The following is an 18,258-nucleotide window of genomic DNA, read 5'->3' on the forward strand; positions in this document are numbered from 1 at the left end:
AGAGGGAAGAGCATTAAAATGAACACACGGTTCCACGCCGATCACCTTGGATCTGCCTCCGAGACGGGAACGCGCGAGTGATGTAACCAGTGGAAGCAGAGAGAGAGAGGGAGTAGGGGATGAGGTAGAGAGAGGGGCGGTGGGGGAGTAGCAGGAGAGGCTCCCCGGGGAGACCGGCGCTACAAACAGGGGGGGGGAGGCAGATAGGCAGTTTCCGGCTTGTTGCATCACTCGCACCAGCGCCGCTAATGATCTGGGTATCGCTGTGACGGGGTCCCGAGCGCAGAGATTCGGGAGCTCCGCCGGGAGGGGACCCCGCCACCATCTGGATCCCAACGCACGGTGAAGCAGCGCCGCCGAAGTGGGGCGTGAGGCAAAGACATGAGGCGCGCGGCGGCCGGCTTCCACTCCTCTGGTTTCCCATGATTCCACTCCGTCCCTCGGGTTCACAGTGGGAATACGCCGCGCTTCAGAGACCCGCTGAGCTAAGTTGTTTAATATGTGAGTCATGCGGCCACTTCCACAGAAGTCCAAAGGGAACTTTTTTTTTTTTTTTTCAACTGTATATAGGACCTCATCTTGAATACGATTATATGTGTGTGTTTTTTCTCAAGCTCAATAAACCTTTAATGGATGTACGTGCATATGTTGCTCCCTTACGGTCTTTTTTTAAAGTGAGCCTTGATGCCGTATGTTTCACATCTGCAAGAAACCAACACTCTCACGGTAATAACATGGCACCTCTCCACATTCTGTACGTGACTGAAATCAACACAGGTCTCAGACGCTCACACAACAAATGGGAATATAATGTTTAAACATCAATAAAACCGCAAAGTCAGTTCATATATCACTGTACAATGATCTGTTTTACTATTTGCTCTGATCCTTTCCAAAGCTCTGTAATAAACCAGATTACAGTACAATGGGAACTGGAGCGGGCTACCATTTGAAGAAACCTTGCAAAATACAAGTCATAATCAAATCAATTTTTTTTTCGTGAAAAGCAAAATATTTAAATAAATAAATAAATAAATAAATAAAGATAATCAAAAAGAAAACAGGCTCTTCCCTCTAACCTCTTGTATTTTCCACCGCTCTCTCAGGAAACGCCGCCGCCGATCCCCAGACAAACCCACCTCGGGGTTTTAACATTTGCAGTGCGTCCGAGCACGGGACTTTAAGAGCTGGAGAGGAGCTATTGAAATGATGTTTTCCTTATAACAAGGCACCTGACGGACCCCGAGGGGGGAGGGACGGGGGAGGCGGGGGTGAGGTGAATACAGCCCCATTGAGCGAACCCAGCTGACAATGGCTCCTGGTGGAGCTCGCCCTCTTTGGCACCAGCTATCATGACCAGGTGCGTCATACTGGAGAGTCATACTGAAGGTTTTTGTTTTGTGTCATATACTAAATCAGTGGTACTCAACCTTTCTCAGCTCGGCAGCCACATTAACAATAAAATATTTTCTCAATTGACAAATTTCTGTTCCTCCATCAAACCATTATTTATTTTAAAATAAGGCTACAGTACTGGTACTATCTTATTAAGGAATGAAAAGCATGATGTATGCAATAATTGCAATTTATTATTATAACCATATTATTATTACCATGTTTTTATGAACATTGCAACCAAAAATGTATTTATTATTGTTTTATTAATGTTTTATTATTCACAAATTATGAACAAATGTTTACGGGTAGACGGGAGACAGCGAAGCGGAGGTTGCATTGCTGCGGCAGCCGGGCTTTTGCGCTGCAGGGGTAGATGCTGTGTTCTCTGGAATATCGCACTTAAATTAAGTTTAATGGCTTCAATAACAAAACTTGCTTGATATAAAAGTTGTTTTTTTCTATTTATTAATTGCACGGAGGCTGTTGTGGTGCTCGCGTGGCACGGTGATAAGTTGCGGCTGCAGGTTATTACTTCAATACGGCAATAAAATACAACTGCACATGCGGATATTTTGGAGTTAACATCGTCTTCCTCACGTTGCAGCATTCACAGCTCGTCGACATTCTCGTCCATTTCCCGACTTCGCGCGGAAATTATTTTCTCCGGAACAATGAGACGGGGAATGGCTCCCGCTGCCCGAAACACAGTGTCTTGACTTTCCCTTTATTGGAGTTACCACCTCTCCAGGGATCGTGGTTTCTAACACTGTGTAACAGTCGTTTCTTAATATTTGAAGGTCATCTTAATGGATCGAGCCACGAAGTAGCCTCCTCCATGACATGACACACACACACACACACACACACACACACACACACACACACACAGTTGTTTTCCCTTCATTCTCCACTGAATCTGTCTGTTCTCTGCTATTTTTGGTCCATTTTGAACCGGCGTGCGGTTGTGTAATTGCATCTTTTTTTTCCGCCAGATGAAGTACGGACCACTATCTTTTCACGCCTCTTCTGGATTTCTCTTTTTACATTCTATTCTCAGGAGGTGGAACGTCCAGGTTGAGGAAGTAAAAGTCCTCCAAGTTGGATCTCCTCATTAGCTCGACCCAGAGGAACGTCTAATGAGTGAAATCGGCCGAGTCAGCGCGCGGGCGGAGCGAAAAAGACCTTTATTCGCTGAACCTTGAATTTCCCACTTCTATATAAGTTATTCTATTTCTGTTGTACTACTTTCGTGGTGCAAAATAAATAAATAAAAATGAACCTCATCATCTTAAGAGTCAGGCTGGTTTTACTCGCGACACTGAAATTCTGAATTTGAAGTTTATCAAGATGAAAGTGGTGATCTGCAAGATTGTCTGCTCAAAAAGATCCCATTTAGTTGGCACTTTATAAGAAATGTTCATTCGACGTATCTGCGTGAGGAATGTGCTATCCTGTATGCTGTTTGCATTGTTGGTGGCAAGAAGTGAATGGCAGGTGCCTTCACAAAAAATGTACAAAAAAATAAAAATCCTCACCATCTCAAGTGACCAAGAAAAAAGAAAACCCCCATACAAAATAAATCAATCAGAAGAAGTAGAAATTTGGAGACAAGGGGACTTAGAGGGAAGACCCTTGAATGTTGAGATGTCCAGAGATTGAGATACATTTTATGGTCATTGTATATAATGACAAATCAATTACAATTCGATTTTATTGACATTAGAACGATATTAATCTGAAAAAAAAAAAAAAAAAAAAAAACAGTTTCAAGTGGAATTCTGAGAAGCCTGGAAACACAGACAATCTTATGGATGTCCACTTTCATTTTACGGCTCATAATTTACTGACTGATACAACAACGTTCACCTAAAAAAAAAAAATACAAAAAAAAAATACAAAAACAAAGGAGCTGAACCAAAAGAATCCTTGACGTCCTTTAGTTCACTTGTGCAGAGTGCCAGCCGCCGCCCCCTCCCCCCAAATCACAGTACCCCGGCAGAGCAGACCAAGCAGAGGTGACGGAGTGGTGCGAGGCGTCCCGTCCAGCCAGAGGAACGCAGCTCAGAAGGGAAGAGCACGGCGTCCAGAAAGCTGACGCGCTTGGTTGCCCGTCACACACGGCTTTCAGATAAAGACGAGCGCGGGGACATCCGTGCCGCGCGACAAGCGCGGGCCCGGGACCACCACAAACCCCTCAGGCTTGCTTGTGGTTCAGCTGCGAGTCACTAGTGAATTACTCCGATCACCGGTTATCAACTTATTATTTTTACTTCATTTCCAAGTGCAGGGCTCGGCAATAACAGCTGCCCAGTTACACCGGGCAACCTGATTTGGACCATTGTCTAGCGGTTTGGTTGCAGCAAAAAAAGGAGAACACCACTTTTCATATGTAAAAAAATAAAAAGCAAGCTATAACTCACATCTGAAAATGAGAGTTATCCTAATTATTTTACTGAACTCTGCAAAACCCATTACGATGTAAGTGCAGAAACTGTAGTAAAGTCATTATTGTTATTCTTTTGTTTTTTTTATTATTATGTTATTATGTTATTATCATTTTGTATCATTCGCGAAGCTGGTCTAAAATCTATCCATCAGGTAGGTCGATGGTCTCTCTATCGATTATCACTATCAATTGTTTAAACCAAAAGCTGATGGTTGTCAAATCGGCAAGCCCTTTTCAATGTTGGCTTCGGGGCGCAAATTAAGTTTTATACTTCATTGGGGACAGGCAAAATGGACAGGCTAAATGGAAACCCGGAATTCCGCTTAGGTGTGAACAGTATGCAAATGTGTACCATCCCAGCAATGGAGTGGCTTTCCCATTCATGGTATTTCCACGCCTTACACCGGTTCAAGGGTAGGTTCCCTATTTTTCCCTATTGGACTGTGCAGTTAAGCCCAGTGAGAAGCTGCAGCAGAGTGGTAAGTTTCCCAATAGCGGCGTGTTCAAGCTGGTAACAAGCTGGTAAAGGAAACTGATGCATCTATGGGTCATCTGGTGCGACAGTAGTCTTGTGTTATTGTATTGTAAAGGTTTCAAACTGTACACTAAGCAGCAAAGACAAATTGTAAAAGTTGATTATGTTCTTTACATCATTCACAGCCCGTCTGTGGATACGGGTCCTGATGTTGTGTTCTGGCGCGGCGCGCGAGTGGGCGACGGCGGGACTTCCTGCCGCCTCGAGGCGTCACAGTGCGAACATCCACCAGCGTCGGGGGAAATCAAGAGATCCGCTCTGAACCGCGTACGAGCTCCACCAGCACCGAGCGGCCAGTGTTCCAAGACATTGGCAGAGGTGGGGAAACCAAGTGAGATATAAGCAGCTAAATGAGAACTTCCCTCAGAGCGAGGTGAGGCTTTTAATTACTTACGGTTGTGGCTCGGGCGAAACATTAGAAAAAAGATCGCTCCATCCACAGTATAATATAATAATGCTCCTGTGTGATCGATGCTGGGTAACAAATGGGTTTGTTTTTACTTGATCCAAGTGACAGATCCAAAACATAAACAATATCATGTCATATTTTGGTCTCATCACCAACACCCTTAAGCCCCGTCCAAAACCACCTACTAAAGTGTCCCTGTGGGTGTGAGAGAGTTCAATTTAATACTTTTCACGACCCTTTTAACACCTTGGACATTGTTTTCTTTTGGACATCTTTCATTCTCATCGTGGATTTTTCTCGACAGGTACTGTAAGTATAAAGTGGACTGCATCAATCTACAGCAGGCATTTAGGATCAGGGGTAGATTTACGTTCTAAAAACTTCAGAATGTTGCCTCTGATGCAGAAGAACTTACGCCAATTTTGAAAACAAAACAAAACAAAAAAATATAGAGATCACTGATGTCAAGGGGGCACTTCCAGTGGGGGCACTTCTTAATCAGACCTTTCCAGTATCGATGCTCTGGCTCCCTGGTAATTACCGGAAAGGGGAAAGTAATGAGTTTTTCCTGATTCATCGAGCCGAGCGTCTCTGTTACTCCTTAATCTACCCAATCAATGGAGCCTGAAGCCTGGTTTATAGTCGCCGCGGCCATAGCGTCGTTGAGTGCGCGGTGTACATGACGTCATGGCGGCGCTTGCGACAGCGGCACACGGGGGGGCGTGCACCTCCCAAATTTTGGAACTCGCCACCGTACGCTTCGGTTGCCGCAAGACGGACGCGTTCCGAAGGAAGGTTGTGCGAAGAGCTCCGCAGGTCCATTCTCTACGATCAATTCATGCGTGACAACTAACCGGATGGCGTTGAATTTGTGGAATGAGACAACGCCATCTGTGTCCAAAGATTTGGACTATTTTAATACCTCGGGACTGTAAACTAATGTTTACACCGAGAATTTGCACAAACTCGCGAACAAACTAGAAAATATGTGCCTCTGCTCCCTTTATTCACATGTTGACGGGGGCTGCGCTCTGCTCAAAAAAAAAAAAAAAAAAAAGCGATATATTTTACAATATGTCCCCTTGATTTGATCATCTGTGAGAAGTGCCGGAGCGCATGGAAAATTCACGTTACGCCAAAGAGTAAAATGCAGAGGTGCTGGTACTGCGGACCAAAGAGTACTGGCCCACTTTGAGCACTGAATACAGCAGAGACAACATGTCAACTGTCTGTCCAATCACACCCCAGTGCTAAAATATGACTATGACTTGAATTATTAATGAATTATTCTGGAGGATTGTCTGGTAGTCAACTGTGCAAACAGTGTAACCTTCTTCTTGCCAGTTGAGTCACGCCAGAGTTATCCATACGGCTATCCAACAGTTTTTAGTTTGAGCCATTAAGTGCGATGTTCCAGAGAAAACGGCATCTATGGTTCCGGCTCCGGCACCCGGAGTTTTGTGCAGCAGACATGTGTAGGAGAGTCTACAGATATTGAGCGTCATTTACTCAAAAATGTCCGGTATTGCCGGTAACACCAGTGTTGAGTCATGAGTTTATTAACCTGGTGTGAAAAATTCCTCACCGGGGCATCCGTAGCCGGCGTGTGAATCATTTACAGATATTTTCCTGTTTCCCCGTCAGGCGCAGTTTATTTCTACAAGGCTTTTCCACGGTTACGGTCTGAAATGGGCTTCACCGACTCACCTTTGCACGATAAATTGATAACACACCTCGGTGGATTGAACCTTGAAACGGTCAGAACAACTACCGCGCAACCACAAAAAGATAGAAAGGAAGAATCCCTGTGAAAGGACTGGAACGAGAGAGACCTCTCCCATCACCCTACAGAAATCGAAAACGATAACCAACTATCCAACAAGACAAGTACTTGAATAACATACTTTTTGTGTTGCCGAAGGTTCCTTCCATACGGTTCTGCTTTAACATGTCATCAACATATGCAGACATTCTTATCGACCTCGCGAGTGGCAACGCCAGATATGCCATTACCCTCGGCCACATATGTTCTTACGGTACACAAGTTGATCTCTTTATCTGAAGTTTTCACAGAAGTGCCCCTATCGTCTTCAATGGAGGCTTTCTCAAATTTGGCCGCTCATATATATATATATATATATTTGTCTCTCCGATAGCTCTTGGTCCATCTCTGGAATCGTGTCCAAGTTCTTTATGTTTGGTGTGTGAGACTCACTTGTACTGGGCCTGGAAGTGTTCCTGGACGAAGCTGGACTGCATGCCAGGATGCTCGGCGTGGGAACGGGAAGGGTCAGTAGAGATGATCTCCTCAGCTCCACATGTGTTCTGTAGGTGGAGGGGGAAAAAAACAAACAATGCATACTCACTAAAATCAACCAAAAATCGAATTAAAGACCTCCAATATTTCATTTCAATGAGTTGAGTACTGTGAGTATTTAAAGGGAAATTGCAAGTAGACTACACCTTTGGTTTGGCCAAATGCCAGAGGGAAATTTAACCTCTTAGGTCTAAATCTGTTAATTCCGTTTCAAGTTGCTTTGTGGCAATTTCCCTTTCACCCCAAAGGGGCAGCTTTCATATGCAGCAATGACTACCTGGGCTCAGATCTGACCCGAACAAAAATTGTTTTGGAAATTACGTCTCAAAATCAACTAAAATGTGTGAACCAGAATGCCCCTTGCAAAACCATAATTTTTCCTAAAGTAATTGCATTAAATCTTTGAATATTGAATTATATACCTCAACAAGCATTTCAATTTTGATACAAATATCAATTATTGCACCTTTAAGATTTGATAGATTACCATTTGACACAACAGGGATTATCATATGAGGTGAGGGAAATCCCAAAAATGGGGACAGGATGGCAGCAATAACTCTCAGCAATAGCTTCTCGGGCTCCTATGGAATGTGTCTGTGCTACCCGTGCTTTGCTTTACTAATACAACAACATTCACCAGCTGTCTAAAGAATGACCCTAACCCAACACTGCAGCATATTCTTTCATGTGCTCACCTGCTACTGTGTGGAGCTGGCCTTGGACTAGAACAAGAAAAAAAAAAAAAAAGAAAAAAGGCTTCCAAGCAAGATAAACAAAAGAACTGCTGCAAAACCAGAAATGATGCCAACTCATTCCACACAGTGTTGTTTTTTTATTATTCAGCTCTCATTTGGTTTAACAACATGCAGTTTTTCATTATGCATAACGGAGACACTGGTTTATGTGTATTGCAATTACACGTAAAAAAACGGGTATGAAGGAAGTTATTGCTACTTGATGTGCTTGACACCAAACCCAAATGTCGGCACTGAGGCATTCCCTTGAAACACTGGTCGTTATCACAGATTGCTTAGCTGATCTATCAATCCATCAATAAGCCGAAGAAATTTGGACGGCTGTGCTCATGCTTGAAAGGGTTACGAGCAGAATTTGTGATGTGTTTCGTTATCTAAACAGCCATCGCTTTCACATCAGATTACCCGTGGAAATGCCTTGATGAAGTGGTTCTATTTAAAAAGTAACACGGGAGTAATCTCTGTGCCAGCATTCCGTCAATACCACGCATGCAAAGGGGCAAAGTAGAGCACTTCAGAAGTGAGATAACTCCTCTGGCTCCTACTGCTGGCGCTGCTAGAACTTTTGGCTCCCTGACTGAAACTGTGCTCATTGCTCCCTAAAGATCTACTGGTTTCTGAAGACCCACTGACCCCTGAAAACCTACTGGCTCCCGAAGACCCACTGACCTCTGAAGACTGACTGAACCCTGAAGACCTACTGACCTCCAAAGACCTACGGACCCCTGAAGACTTACTGGCTTCTGAAGATCTACTGACCGGAAGACCAACTGGCTCACAAAGATCTACTGGTTCCTGAAGACCTACTGGCCTCTGAAGACCTACAGACCCCTTAATACCTACTGGCTCCTGAAGACATACTGACCCCTGAAGATCTACGAGCTCTCGAAGATCTACTGGCTCCTGAAGACCTACTGACCTCTGAAGACCTACTGACCTCTGAAGACCGACTGACCCCTGAAGAATTACTGGCTTCTGATGATATACTGGCCCCTGAAGACATAGAGACCCCTGAATACCTACTGGCTGCTGAAGATCTACTGCCTCCTGAAGACCTACTGACCCCTGAAGACCTACCGGCTTCTGAAGACCTACTGACCCCTGAAGGCCTACAGGCTCCTGAAGACCTACTGGCTTTTGTAGACCTACTGAGCTCTGAAGAGCTACTGATCCCTGAAGTCCCGCCCCGCTCCCAAGTGTCTTCACTTCCTGGTTTTGTGTGTTTCCCTCCCGTGTCATTGTCTTTCCAGCCCCGAGTTAGTTACACCTGTTCCTCGTTACCCTTCCCTCCGCAGTGTATTTAGTCTGTGTTCCCCTCTCTCTGTGCCAGTTAGTCTTTGTACCATGTGTCAAGCGTTCCAGCGGTTTTCCCCAGTTTCCTGTGCTTCTGCTATTTTTGATTCTCCGCTGTTTTCCGGACCTGGCCTGTGCCTACTCCCTCGAATTGTTTGCCCTATCTACTGACCATTGTCTACCTGTCTACCGCTCATGTTCAAGTAAAGACTGTTTTCTTTTATCAAACTCCCTGTCTACGAGTAGTGCTATTGAGTCCTCTCGCCTGCCTTCCCACCAGTCGTCACACACGCTAAGTATTCCATAGGATTTCCTGACCTCCGTTCTTTCCTCCACTGTTTACAGGCCGGGGGCCCCGACCCCTAACTCTGGTCATACAATTAAGATAGAAGTTTAAAATTCTAATCGGCAGAGAAAAGAGGGCATGTTAGAGTATAAGCCAGTGTAAGAAGTGAGATACAGAAAGGAATGAGATGGAGGGAGCTTGGAAATCAGGGCCAGACAAAAATTTGATAACATCTCTTTATGTCTTTCATAAGTATTGCATTCTGATGTAAGAAAATGTAAAATCAACGGACACCCATTTTGCTGTTTAAATGAATGATAAGAACATAGAACATAATATTATGTAATTAAATTTTGCTTTACATTAGATTCAGATTCTTTACCTTCACGTTCAATAGATCTAATATCAAGGCTGTGCGAAATTCCCTGTGCTTACTGTGATAATAAATCCCAGCCCTAATCGCATTATCTAATTGTCATGCGATTAATAAACAGGGGTGGGAAGAGAGAGAGAGAGAGAGTTATTTACAGTTTGTCACCATAAAACATTTCGGGGACGGTTCTTTCAGCAGCGCTTAAGCTCGGAAAAGACCAAACAACGGGTCTGAAACCGGAACCGGGTGAGGAACCCTTCCCTCCAGTCTCACGCTTTCTAGTTTACACGTCCCCACTGTTTTTATTTTATTTTATTATTATTTTTTTTTAATCGCTATTATGTTTTTTTGGGACGGGGTTGGGGGGTAGGGGGTGGGGGGCTAACCCTTTGAGCCAATATTTTGGACAGAAATCATCAAAAATTAATCAAAGTCGTTCGAAGTGAACCTCGTGTTGCATAAGCCACTCGTTTTCCAACCAGAGTGGATTGAGTGACTTGTTTCATCGATTTCTCAGGATTCTCATCCCCACATCAAAGAGGAAACTTTTGGGACTCCACCTTTATCGCTAAGACATGTTTCCCTGTCGTTTTGCTCGTGATTCGCTAGTTCTTGGCCATGCTGTGCCTTTGCATTCAACTTTCCGTTTCATTCGGTAGACGGTAGATTCCTGCGCTATCTTTATGGAGCGATAACAAAGCCAAATCCAGTCCTACTGAGTCCAGACAGTGCTGCTCTTATCACCTGTGGAAAGTCCTGGGTCCACTTGGCTCTGTCATAGATCGCTGGGCATCGGCTGTAACTTAGCAGCGACTGCCAATGACATGAACCCTAAAAAGGCGGTTGGGAACGCAGGACGAGCTGCCGGGTACGCTGAAACGCGTCAGATCACGAGGGTGGAGTGAAAACCGCAACCGCTGCCGCCGAAGTGGTTCTGCAGACTCTGAATTAAAACAGTGTCCGGCTGCCTGAGGAAGAGAAGAGGTAGCTACTGAGAACTTCCTGGGTGTTCAAAGGGGAAAGAAAGCTCATGTGGCGCTCTTTGGGAGAATGGGATAGCCTGTTGATCTGTAAGTTGATCCAAGGCACTCACAAGGCATTCAATGTTACTCTTGTAATGTTTTTTAAATTATTCTTTTTAAAGTAATGTTTCATAATTCATGCTAAATTTTGTGTACATTTAAAAGAAGACATTGTACAACTTTGCTTTACTTACTTTTATATTCTTTACTGTTCTCCTGTTAATATGAGGAGTCAAATTCCTTGTAGAGTATGTGCAAGTGTACTTGGCCAATAAAGCCCAATTCTCATTGTGATGTTAATGCTTTTGCTTTGAAATATAGAAGCAAGCTGCTGGGACCAGTGTCCACATGCCTATCTAAACTGGAGATTTTAGTTTTGAAATAGGTTGGCGGAGAATTATCATCATTGGACTGATAGGAATGCAATAAAATAAAATAAAACAGGCATAGAAAAGCATCAAAATAGTCTACTCATAGACAGATATATGAATTAGTAAACAAGAATACATGGCACATTTTTTTAGTTAAAATAAACCTTGAAAAAATATAATAAACAGTGAAAGAAATCTAACAATAAACCACAAAAATGAACCGTAAAAACCAACTGTGGATATAACAAGCTTGGTAATGTGTGACAGAGTTTGTCGTGTTTAGTCATGACGCACCAGTTTCAATCCCAATAAAACCCATCTCTCCTTCTAAGCCTCATTACCGCTCCCTCATTAATCAAATAATAATGAACCCTAGGAATGAATTAAACTAAGTTTAGGGAAGTCAATTGACCTCTGCTAAATAAAGTAGAGCGTACTTTATTTAGCAGAGGTCAATTGATAAGGCCCGATAAGGCCGATCGTCACGTCCTCGTCGGAGCAGATGTTTCTGCAAAACAAAGACCCAGACTGTGGACAAGCTAGGTCTATTTGGTGATATTGAGTTCAACCGATTTAGCACATTTTATTTTAACAGCAGAATCAGAGTAATTAAAGTCATGCTCTGATCATAAAACGATTACCACCTCATAAGAAAAATAAGTCATAAGTGGTGGCCCCCGGAAACATTAATTTATGGGAATTAATGTCAAATTGTGAAGATGTAGAGAGAGGTGGAAGAGTAAGATTGCACCCTTTCCCCCTTTTCTAATCACGGGAGCCATAAGCTATACTTCATTTCAGAGAGGGGAGCGAGAGAATATTTCCGTTTTTCTGGTTTTGTGAGAGTCTTTCCATCCGCAAACGCAGCAATCGAACGGAAGCCGTGATGACATTGGTGGCGGTTATATGAGGAGGTGTCATCGATTGGCCCCGTTTTATTCTAGATAACAACCTGAGCCGTTCAAAAAGGTCCAAAAAAGGGAACAAGGACAAAATATAGGGCGTCCGATGTCGTCGTCGATGTTCGCCGCTAAATATAGAACTCATCAGAAAATAATAAAAAAGCAACTCAAAACTACCGTCGTCCAAAGATTTGTCAAGCCACAGAGTTGTCTACCTCCGCTCAATCCCAGGGCCACGAGGAGCTGGCGAAGGGAGGAGGGCCGTGTGTTTCCAAGCCCCCCCAGGAGTTTGGGGAATATTAAAACTCAAATCCTTCACCCCGGCACCCGGAGTGGGTGGTAATTGATTTCCAGGATTTAGATAAATGACAAAGATGGAGCGAGTGGAGGGCGGGAGCACGACCGCCGAGCTGGAGGCTGCACTTCATCCGCTGTGATGTCTGAGATGGTGGCCGAGGGAGGGAGAGAGAGAGAAAGAGAGAGAGAGAGAGTGAGAGAGCGAGAGAGAGAGAGAGAGAGAGAGAGAGAGAGAGGGTAAAAAGACACATGGAGGCAGATAAAAAGGAGAGAAAGTAAAGAAAAGGAGGATGATGAAAAGCGAGAGTGTGAGAGAGAGAGAGAGAGAAACAGAGAAAGTGGATACTTGAGAGAAGGGTATGATGTTTAGGAGAGGGTTTGGCAAAAAAAATAAAAAATAAAAACCCAAATCGAAGCGTTTCACAGCGAATGCAAGACAAAGAAAGGAAAATAAAAGAAATAATAGCCTATTGTGGAGGAGGTGGCCGCTGGACGAAAAAAAAGGTAATTTTCCCTGACCGCCAGAGCATGTCGGAATGTGATGAGAGCGGCTCAAGGGGAGTTCTCTCGTCGAAATCGAGCGCTGAAAAGACTCCAAAATGAATAAAGGGAGCGCTTGGCAACGCAGGCTCCCTAATGGGACAACGTCGAAAAAACTGCTCGGATCGGGAGATATTCGAGAGGGGAAAAGAGGAGAAACGCATTCCCACATTATCGTGTCTTTGATTTCTACCTTCAGTGAAAAAAACCTCATCTCACGTACAAGTTCCGGACGTGTTGGGTGTTAATGGAACAGTGGGAGGGGTTTTACGTTCCCTAATTCCAAATATGAGTTGGTCTTAGAATTGGGAACCGGGGGCTCCTGAACATTCGCTGGCCGACGCACAAGGCCTCTCTTCTTTCCCTCTTGGGTATGGCAGCAGGGGAACATTTTTGGGGTTCAACTTTTCTTTCCGCAGGGTTTTTATCGCATCGCGTTTTTTATTTTTTTTCTTTTCCACTTCAAAACGTGTCCAAAAAAGCTCACCACGCTCACTCACCCGGAGAGTGCTCTTGTCTTGATGCGTTGAAGCCAAAGGAGCTAGAAGGGATAGTGAAGCCTAGCGAGGTGTCTGTCAGTACCCCGCCGCCACTAGATTGACTGTGAGACAAAGGCTTCCGTGTACTTCATGCAAAATCCGAGTTGAGAGCCATTATGTCCGCTTTGCCACCTAAAAATGGGCAAAATAGCCTTCGAGTGCTGTACCCTGGGCCGGTGGGGTAAATGTGCTGGAGGACCCCAACGCCAACGTTGCCTCAGGGTCAGTGTTACTTCCAGCCTAAAATCAGTGTTACACCACTGTGGTCCGTCCAATGGTGCGGCCTTCAATAATTCACCCCCGAAACCCCCCGCTGGATTGAATCGTCGTGGACCTTTTACTGCACTCTGGTGAACTTCTGGGAAATGTCCCGTCCCCACCACCACCACCACAACCACAACCCACCCACCCACCCACCCATCCAACACACACCACCTGTCTTATTGGGATGGGTGTTTAGGGATGGGAGGTAGGGGGTCGTAAAGGGGGATAAGTGTACAACAGTAATGGCCCTGATGTGAATAATTAAACGTCCAGAGAAACACAGGGATGGATGCACGCCGGCGGAGGAAGAAAGCACTATACCAGAGTGATCGAGAACAAGGGCCTGCAGCACCTGAATCCCCGCGCTGGGCATAAGAGAAGGGGAAGGCCAAGGGAACTAGGGCATAAGCAAATATAAAGACATTTGTGTCCCGGTGTGAGTGAGTGAGTGAGAGAGTGAGTGACTGAGTGAGTGAGAGAGCGAGTGACCGAGCGAGTGAGAGAGTGTGTCTGCGTACATGCGCTAGCACTCATGTGTCCTTGAGTGGAAAATCAGAAAGCGTGATGTAGATGTTGAGGCATGAAAGTGTACGGCTTCGTGAGAGGTTAGGAAAGAGTTTTAGAGAGAGAGAGAGGGAGAGAGAGAGAGAGAGAGAGAGAGAGAGAGAGAGAGAGAAAGGTATTGAGAAAGCAAATGGGGCAGGAAGATTACTACAATTTAGTTGACATGTAGGGTGGCTGATGAATAATGAAGCGTCTCCTTGAGCCGGACCTCCTGTCGCGTGCGCACCTCTCTATAAATACTCCCGATCATAGTGAACGTGAACGAGGCTGGAGGCTTCTCTTTCAACCCCGCACTCCCTCGTTCCCTGCGGGGCATCTTCCCGGACAGGGGGTCCATTTGCATGAACGCCCTGAGTGACCGGGTCCATTTGGTCTATGGTCGGTCGAAAGGACCATTCGGACCTTCGTAACCGGCTCAGTGCTGGACCCGCCGGGTCCGCTACGAAAAAGGCCTAGCCTAGACTAGCCTAGCCTAAAAAGGCCTAAACCTAGCCTTTTCCCACCCTGGGGCGGGAGAAGGCTAGGCCGCCTGATGTGCTGCATTAACATTTGTATTTCCATTCCACGCGAGACCAGAAAACCTCATTTTCGAAAAACCAAGCCGGCCCCCCGGGGGCAATTGCTAACGGGTGTGGACGCTGATGGTCCTGCCGGCTCTGCGGTCGGTCCAGGACGCCGTGCACCTGGCCGCCCCTCTCCCGACGCTGTCGTGCTCCCGGTGAATAATAAGCTGTGGACTTCCACTCGGCTACGTTCACTTCCAACCAGCGAGAGAATCACACACACGCAGGAGCGTGGAACCAGACTGTAGAACGCCACATTTCCATTTATTCTTATTTTTTTTTCCTCCTGATACAGGAATTTAATGAAAAACAAGAACGTTGTTTTGGAAAAATCCCTTGGAAACATAATAGGTCATCAAAAGAGTACTTTACACTCATTACTATGTTGAATGACCATGGTCATCATCACCACAATCCTATGATTTGTTGCTTCCGTAGGTATTGTTGCTTGGTTTGTTTATTACAACACCATTTAATGATTCAAGGTTAAAAATCTGCAGTTATGTTCCTATTTATAAGACGTAAATGTTCAAATAAAACACTCAAAATATTATATCATAATATATATATTTTTTTATCTGTTTTATCTCACGTGTTGCGCAATGTTGTGTTATTGAAAGTAATGCACGAGGCCTCCGGGGACGAAGTCCTTTGAATTTGAATCGGAAAAGTCTGACTCCGCCACTCCGAGTGACGGCACCGCCGGAAAGGAGTGAGATCAGTAAAAGAAAATACAGAAGCCCACGCGGAGAAAACGCAACGGCACAACCCGTTACGACATTTTTCTCGCATTGTTCCCGCCTGGCGCCGTAGCCGTCGGATCAGCCAAGGGTGTCGTCCGGGGATTTGAGGAATTAAAGCCGAGGGTGAAAAAAACAAAACAAAAAAAAAAACCGCGTGTCGAGAACTAAAGTGTCAACCCAACCGTGGCCTCTCCCGAAATCCGCGGGAAGTTTCTCACACAGAGTTGACTCGCTCAAGAGGGACCAACAGCTTCCTGCTGAGAGTCTTTGGAGAAGCACCAGACTATTATTAAACCTGCGCTACAGCACGCAACTCTGGGGAGAAAGAAATCAATGTGCGGTAGTTACCACAAATATTACGGCAAGTTTTATTTATCCCCCCAGACGTTGCTCTGAACCGCTATGAGAATCAAACCGGGAGTAACTGGAAACTAGACTAGGCTGCCGAAAAACATGGGCAGTGAAAGCGTCTGAAGAATATTTAATACATTTTTTACAGCGGTTAAGCCGGGTAAAGTCAATGGGCGGGGTTTCTTGTTGATGCGCTCCTTTTTTCTTTTTTTTTTTTTACCAAAATTGGGGAAAAAATTGCTCTCTTTAAAAACAGAATTACTGCAGGGTTTAAGATAGTGACAGAAATAGCTTCAGATGAGGTGTAACAACAAGTATAGAAAAACGTTGTGAGAATTAGAACCAACAGAATTATCTAAAATAATATTAATCAGGAATAGAACACAGGAGATATTCCACTGCTAATTTAATAACATAATTTTTGTTGGATAAACCCGTCCGATTGATGGGGATAAAATACCATGATGTCATTTTTAATGCCGGGTCTATAGTATTGCAAGGGGGTCGCCAAATCATCGGCAAAACAGATACATTTTATTGAAAAAAATAATAATAAATTATTCATTACAAAAACGTTTTTAAATGTAAAACAAACAAAAAAAAACCCAAAAACATTTCATGGTATTTTTTCTTTAAAACCTTCAAAAAAATGCATCATCGCTGACAGATAGAAACTTATGTAAGGGCGTACTACGTCCAAGCCGGCCTATGATCGACATGCACCTGTACATTTTTGAACTTGCGGTGATAATCAAAATGGATGGTTGTCTTGCATCAGGCACACTGAAACGGGAAGGCGGACAGGCGGGACAGTCCGGCCTGTCAAACAAAAAAGAAAGCTTCGGAAAAAGTAAAGTGCCGAATATTTATCATTGGGATTGTTTTGGACAGGCAGGGAAGACGAACCTTTACCGCTGTGCGTGGTGTGTTCCGAGATTTTATCAAACAAAGCACTGAGGCCATGTAAACTGCGCCGTCACCTCGAGACAAAACACCAACAGGGCGTGTCCAAGCCGCTTGAATCTTTCGGTTGTAAACTCAAGGAGCATCAGGGAAAGAAGAGAGTCATCGAAACGTCACGTATGGGCACCGAGAACGCAAATCCCGATCCGTCCAACAGAGCTGTGCGATTTCTGATGCCTTTCCCGACGACGTTTCTCTGTGAGACTGGCTTTTGGGCGCTCGTGGCGTTGAAGACGAAATACAGGAATAAACTGAATGTTGAGCCAGATCTCCACCTGAGACTGTCGTCCCTTAAGCCAGACATCAAGCATCTGGTGTCTGCCAGGCAACATCAGCTTTCTCATGAGGTGAGTTCATATTAATGCAAAAGTTCCATAGATATAAGGTTATTTTTAACCCACCTCTTTTTTGGTTTTTACCACGACTGCGCTGTATGTATGAGAATGCATATGATTGTTAAAATAAACATCCTCTTAGAACACACTGTTTGGCTCCCGTGTTACTTCTGGTGGGGTGTGGGCCGCCAACACTTTTGAGATTTTCAAGTGGGCCGCGAGTCCGAAAAGGTTGGGAACCGCTGGACTCGAGTAGATTATATCACATTAAGAACTTCAACGTATTTAAGTTCGTACTGTACGTACTATATAATTAACGTATGAGTAGAACGACTATTAATACATAATAACACCATAGTAATAACACCAATATAAAAAGAACATACAGATTTCAAGAAAACTGAGTCGTCATAATTACTTTTACTTCACTTTCAGTGTGTGGTTTCTCCATGTCACCGGAAGTGGATGATTTTGTCTTTGCTACTCCATTATGTTCAACTTGCAGGCAGGCATTTTAACAGCAGTATACCATATTCACGGCAAGCACTCCTTGATCTTATATAATCAGACTGGATTTTTTATGAGCAAAACAGGCCTGAACCCATCAGCCAATGCAGAAGTGCTGAACTGCAGTTCAGCGAGCGGCCACTCGACGACGCTTCTCAAGTCGGCAGAAAAAGACGACATCTCTCGTTTGTGCCTGAGCGAGGCCGCCGTGTTTTCCTCCCTTCCCTCAACTGTCCGGCGGTTTCCCCCTCGACCTCAACACGCCAAGACCGCGCCCGAGTTTGGAAGTTGGCGCTCCATATCCTGGGAAGACGGTGGCCAGCATTAAACCCGAACCCGAGGCTTCAAATCCTCTCTTCAGATACACTCACCTCAGACGCTACCCACACGGTCCATGGTGTAAACACAAACCTTTTTGGGTACCTGAAATGATCTGTCAAGATCACACTGCACCCGCAGCACCGTCTTTCGGCCCTCTAGGG

General features: G+C 44.7%; 1 protein-coding gene across 1 annotated transcript in view; it reads right to left on the reverse strand.

Moving 5' to 3' along the window:
* LOC307237339 (ubiquitin carboxyl-terminal hydrolase 43-like) overlaps positions 1 to 18,258 on the reverse strand; it is a gene marked incomplete at both ends in the record, with an annotated part of 97,619 nt that overhangs the window by 48,305 nt on the left and 31,056 nt on the right. The window contains one exon of the mRNA XM_080010052.1: positions 7,004 to 7,113. Within this exon, the coding sequence (XP_079866178.1) occupies positions 7,004 to 7,113 (110 nt within the window). The remainder of the gene's footprint in view (positions 1 to 7,003; positions 7,114 to 18,258) is intronic.

The sequence above is a fragment of the Zeus faber genome, assembly GCF_960531495.2.
Source record: "Zeus faber genome assembly, chromosome: 11".
Taxonomy (NCBI): domain Eukaryota; kingdom Metazoa; phylum Chordata; class Actinopteri; order Zeiformes; family Zeidae; genus Zeus; species Zeus faber.